Genomic DNA, 5,968 nt, shown 5'->3' with positions numbered 1-5,968 from the left:
TCGTAAAAAAAAGTCTATACCACGGAACTTGAGGCCTGTACAGAAAAGAAAAAATAGGCTATTGAAAATACAACTTTTCAGGAAAAGGTGTATAGGATTTTATGGGAAAGGACCCATTAAAATGATAGCTATAGTTTTTTTATAAAACCAAGAAGTTTCTTATAATTTTAATACATTTTAATATTTGTATATCAAATATTTGTTTTTATCTGCAACATAAACTAGTTATGGGCAATGAAGTAAACGCAATTAAAAAAACCGCAGACCTAAGCCAGATTTTTAAACATTGATATTTTCGTTAAAGTTTAACATACAACATTGTTTAACATTTCAATTGCTAAATTGAGGAGTTCCTGAATTTCGGCAAAAGCGAATTAACAATTATTGCCTGCAGCCTATTGCTTGCATGTAGTTTATTGATATTGGTCATCGACACTCCCCACCCAAACCCTTTCTGCGGAGTGTCCTGAGCTAATAGCACCCTGGACATTTTGCAGAACATATGGGTCCCGAGGCAGCGCTCCAAACACAGCCAGGGTGGCAACGATTCATCCGGGCGAGAGGGAGGCGTGAGGGCCAGTGTGCCACTGATGGCCGTGTGTGTGTGTGTGTGTGTGTGTGTGTGTGTGTGTGTGTGTGTGTGTGTGTGTGTGTGTGTGTGTGTGTGTGTGTACGCGTGCGTGAGTGCGTGCGCGTGAGAGAGAGAGAGAGTTGTGTGTGGTTTACATCTATGCGTTTTAGTTGCCCGATTTTTTGGGGGGCCTATGACTAAGCCTATGACAGTAAAATCCATTGACTTTTTCTTTCTTAAATGCATTGTTTTTAACAACATTTTGATCTAAAACGTATGAAGAAAATGCCATCGAATTAATTCGTTTTGTATTATAACGCATATAAAGGGAAGTAAAATATTGAAATCATAGAAGTAAATAATTTGCATTTCGCTTATGTTAGTCGAGGTGTAGATTAACTTTTCATTTTACATTCATTACGTAAAGTGTAGGCCTACCACACTGATAATTCATTCAGAATACATGAGGAATTTGAGATGCCATATAACTAAATACATGATTATGGCAACAGTGAACCGCCTGTTGTTGTTGTTGTTGTTGTTGTTCGCCATTTTTGTTATTTTTGAGAATTAACCATGTTATTATGAGACTTCATGTGGGACCTGCCATGGCTGCATCAAGAGAGGCGCAGTGTCAGATTAGAGGAGGCAAATTTATATGTCAGTGAGTGAGTGAGTGACTGAGTCTGTCTGTCTGTCTGTCTGCCTAGTAGGGTAGGCCTATACACACACTTGTACAAATACTATCAGTGTGGGGTGTCTGCCTGGAAGCTCAACCAGACCAGTTGCTCCTTGTGAGTCCCTATAACCGAGTAGCCTATAGCCTACAAATCCTGTCATATCACACACGCATGCCCTCAGATTCCTGCCTCTTTAAATAAACATAAAACTTCAAAAATAATAATAATACACTGACTGTGAGTGCGCGTGCACACACACAGTGCGCGTGCATGCGTGTGTGTGTGTGTGTGTGTGTGTGTGTGTGTGTGTGTGTGTGTGTGTGTGTGTGTGTGTGTGTGTGTGTGTGTGTCTGTCTGTCTGTCTGTCTGTCTGTCTGTCTGTCTGTCTGTCTGTCTGTCTGTCTGTCTGTCTGTCTGTCTGTCTGTCTGTCTGTCTGTCTGTCTGTCTGTCTGTCTGTCTGTCTGTCTGTCTGTCTGTGTCTGCATGCCTGCTTGCTTTATTGCATGGACATGGACTGACGTGGATTAGGTTCAACTCGATTTTGCCAGCTCATAATATTAATGCAACATTTCCGTAAACGATTCAGGACAACTTGCAGGATAAACTTAGCGGGATTACCGAAATCTTAATTTCATGTTCACATGTACTTATGTATTTATGTATAGGCTACTTACTACTGCTCAAAGCCCATAAAATCTACAAATACCATTGTATAACCTTTAGGAGCTATCTGCAGATTGAAGGACTTTCCAATGTCAAAACGTGGTGTTGCCTGGTGTCAAAAGCACCGGTCAGTTATTGGACTGTTCTATTGTTTTATTGGCCTACATATAAGCTATTGTCTGTGCCAGGGTATGCCTACTACAGTGGTTCTCAACCTGTGGGTCGGGATCCCCAGGGGGATTCCCACATGATTTTGGGGGGGTCCCCAGATGACAGTGAAGTGACAATTTAAGGAATTGTAAGAGCTTTTTAATGCCTAAAAATGATTACCATCACAGCATCAAAAGTAATCAACAAACTATACTATAAAAACTGGTCAAACATTGGCCAAATTGTCAAATAATATAAGAAAGACAACGCCTCGCATTGTGAGGCGTTGTGAGCTTGTAGATTGACTATTTTCACAATATTTATCTGCGGAATCAGGGTGGGGCCGTGGGGGTCCCCAGATTTGATTACAAATATGATTATTTTGGGGGGTCACGGCCTTTATTTTCGGAGTTATTGGACTGTTTATTGGTATACGGCTACAAATTGCCCCATAAGCTATAGTCTGTGCCAGGGTAGGCCTAGACAGTTTTTGGCTAAAGCTAAATTTGCACTGGCGCAACCTGAATCATTTACAGAGCACATTTCAAGAGCAAGACAGTGATATAACTGGCGCCGTGGCGTGCTAGTGGTGCTACCATCAATCATATATCCTGAATCCTGATATTTATTTTAAAAAGCTTGCCCATTTAGACCTGCATGTCATTTTAGGATTTTTTTTTATTCAAAAATATCACAAGCTATGAGCGAACATTTTTTGTTTTTTTGGGGGGGGCTGGAACAAAATATTTTGGGATGGGGGTCCGCGGCCAATACATATAATTTCCTTCACATGAAAAAGTTTGGCCTTTGGGGACTTCTAGTGGGCATGGTCAGTTAAAACTACCCATGTTTAGGCTGGACATGGTGGATCACACCCCCGCCCCCCCCCCCCCTCTATAAAAAGAATAGACATAACATCCCTATGATAGTATATGGTACACATAAACATTCACCTCTAATTTAATTGAATTTATTGTATTATAAAAAATTATAATAATAAATAAACAAAAAAGAAGTTTAACCTGCCAGTACACTTCTAGCTAATGTCTGGCCTAAATAATAAATTACATTGCCATAAGATGCATGTATTATCATTTTATTTTACGTCACAGTTGTTGGAATACAAAGTTCAACTTGATTTTTTTATGGAAAAAATGCACACAGGTTCCCTTCATTTCCATTGAATATTAACATTAATTACAAAAACGACACAATAAATATACGTGCAATAATAATAATAACTAAATAAACTTAGTATGGCACAAATCAACTGGAAAATCTTAAACCAAGACTACATTTGCAATGGCTCAGTCAGAAGAATATGGGAAAAGTCAAATAATAAAACATAAAACATGAAATGTTTTATTTTATCATAGATCTTTTTCATTATTTCATTTTTTAAATGCAACGGATTTTGGCTACAACACAAACATTCCCTGTTTTGAATTTGAGTGTGTGTGTGTGTGTGTGTGTGTGTGTGTGTGTGTGTGTGTGTGTGTGTGTGTGTGTGTGTGTGTGTGTGTGTGTGTGTGTGTGTGTGTGTGTGTGTGTGTGTGTGTGTGTGTGTGTGTGTGGCCCTGTTGCTTTGTGCACTTGCTGGGTTTTGCATAGTTGTGAAACGATTGAGAGAATTATTCTAACACAACCCAACACATTCTAGCACCTGCGACATTTTCCAATCACAGTCCATCAGTTCCACACTTGTAAACGTGATTGTTGATTTTTATATATATATATATTTATATATATAATTCAGAACCCCACACAAGGACATTATGTTTTAAGCAAAACATGTGAACATGAATAAATTCCAACGAAAAGTACGAAATGAGTCATGTCTCCAACGTCAAGTGTGTGTGTGTGTGTGTGTGTGTGTGTGTGTGTGTGTGTGTGTGTGTGTGTGTGTGTGTGTGTGTGTGTGTGTGTGTGTGTGTGTGTGTGTGTGTGTGTGTGTGGGAGAGCTACAAGTGCCTCAGTTGGTTAGCTTGTCCAAAGTGTTCTATAGCAGTGGTTCTCAACCTGTGGGTTGGGATCCCCAGGGGGGTCCCCACATGATTTTATTTGTGGGGGGGCAGATGACAGTAAAGTGACAATTTAAGGACTCTTAAGACATTTTTAATACCTAAGAAAAAAATAGAATGGAATAAAAAAATACATTGGTCAAATTGTCAAATAATATGAGAAAGAGTCAAACATTGTGAAAATAGCCGATCTACAAGCTCACAACGCCTGGCATTGCAAGGCGTTGTGAGCTTGTAGATCGTCTATTTTCACAATATCTGTGGAATCAGGGTGGGGGGTCCCCAGTTCAAATAAGATTATTTTAGGGGGTCGCAGCCTGAAAAGGTTGAGAACCACTGTTCTATAGTATGAGTGAGGCCCGGGGGACAGTTTTTTGGAGAAGTGAGTCATGCCATGACACGGATCGTTGATTGTAAGAGGACGCACGATAGTCGCATCGCTTAGTTGTGAAAAAACGCATTCAGTTCATCATACACGGGGGCTCGTTCGTGGTGCAAGTGCATGTCATGATAAGGCAGAACGTTCTCGGAGTGAATCCCGCTCCGCACGCCCGAAGAGCCGAACACCAGGTTGTGGGCCGCGGCGGGTCGAGAGCCAGGCAGGCCGGAGGAGTAATGCATAGAATAGTGATATCCTTTCTCGTTCTCGGGCGACGTGGAGCCGCCTTGGTGCTTCAGGGAAAAGTTCCCATTAATGCACACCGGGGGGCTCAGGGGCGCCTCGTACTCGGGGCTGTTGTACTCTGGAGACCCGCTCCCACCGTACAGCGAGTCGTAGGTCGAGTACCCGTGTGTCCTCAGTGGATGCGAGTTCGACCCCGACTGGCAGTGGGGACTGGAGGAGAGACGCGCGCACTGGTACGGGTAGGAATGCATGGAGAACGCATTGGAGGCGTAGCGGCTCCCGTCCTGACACTGCTGCTCGGTTATGAAGTTACGGGAGTTGAGCTGCAGGCAGCCCGCCACCAGGTTAGTCGTAGGCTGGGAGAGTCCTTTGCACAGTGTCTGCACGTAGTTGACAAGATCGGGCTTTTTCCCAGAGCGCAGTATCTCAGACAGGGCCCATATATAGTTTTTAGCCAACCGAAGAGTCTCGATTTTGGAGAGTTTTTGCGTTTTGGAATAGCAGGGCACCACTTTGCGCAGATTGTCCAGCGCAGAGTTCAGATCGTGCATGCGCGTCCTCTCCCTCGCGTTGGCCTTGTGGCGGCGCACCTTGGAGCGCTCCACCCGGGCCGCGGTCATCTTGCGCTTCTTGGGGCCTCGCTTCTTGGGCCTGTCCCCGTCCGCGTCGTCCTCTCCGTCGTCCTCCTCCTCTGGCTCGTCTTCGTCGTCTTCGCCGGCGTTCTCGGAGTGTGTCCGACTGCCTCTCAGCTCCGAGTCGTCCATGGAGTCCTCGGCCAGGCGGCAGTGGTCGTGGTCGTGGTCGTGCTCGTCGTCTTTGATTTTCGAGTCCTCGCTCTCGCTGTCGTCTGCCCAGCCGGAGTACTTCTGCACGCCGGGGAGCAGCGAGGGGTCACTGAAAAGCCTCGTCAACATCGTGGCTCTGGAGAAGAGAAAGGGAAGGTTATAGCGCCGCTGTCGCGCAGGAATAATCCAAGTGTCGTGGTGAAGTGCAGTAGTATTTTTATTGGGCTATAGGCACTAACGAGTAAATTAATATGAGATATCAGACATGCTATAGGCTACAGTTTGCCTAGAGCAGTGGTTCTCAACCAGTGGTCCGGGGACCACCAGTGGTCCTTGAGGGGGGGTTCCAGGTGGTCGCCAGCTAAATGATGGAGAGTTGGTAACCAAATTGACCCTTATAGATCTTTAACTCTTGAGAGTGAAAAATGAAACCAAATGGACGCTTACGGGTCCATTTGGTTTCATTTTGCGG

General features: G+C 43.9%; 1 protein-coding gene across 1 annotated transcript; it reads right to left on the bottom strand.

Moving 5' to 3' along the window:
* Positions 1-4,527: 4,527 nt before the first annotated feature.
* neurod2 (neuronal differentiation 2) lies at positions 4,528-5,625 on the bottom strand (the record flags this gene model as incomplete). The annotated part of the gene is made up of 1 exon (XM_084072381.1): positions 4,528-5,625. The coding sequence occupies one exon, from the start codon at positions 5,623-5,625 to the stop codon at positions 4,528-4,530; it is 1,098 nt and encodes a 365-aa protein (XP_083928507.1).
* Positions 5,626-5,968: the final 343 nt, after the last annotated feature.

This window comes from Gymnoscopelus microlampas (genome assembly GCF_963454915.1).
Source record: "Gymnoscopelus microlampas genome assembly, chromosome: 11".
In the NCBI taxonomy this organism is placed as follows: domain Eukaryota; kingdom Metazoa; phylum Chordata; class Actinopteri; order Myctophiformes; family Myctophidae; genus Gymnoscopelus; species Gymnoscopelus microlampas.
Note: the sequence above shows the minus strand (reverse complement) of the source record. Positions and strands in the feature narration are given on the sequence as shown.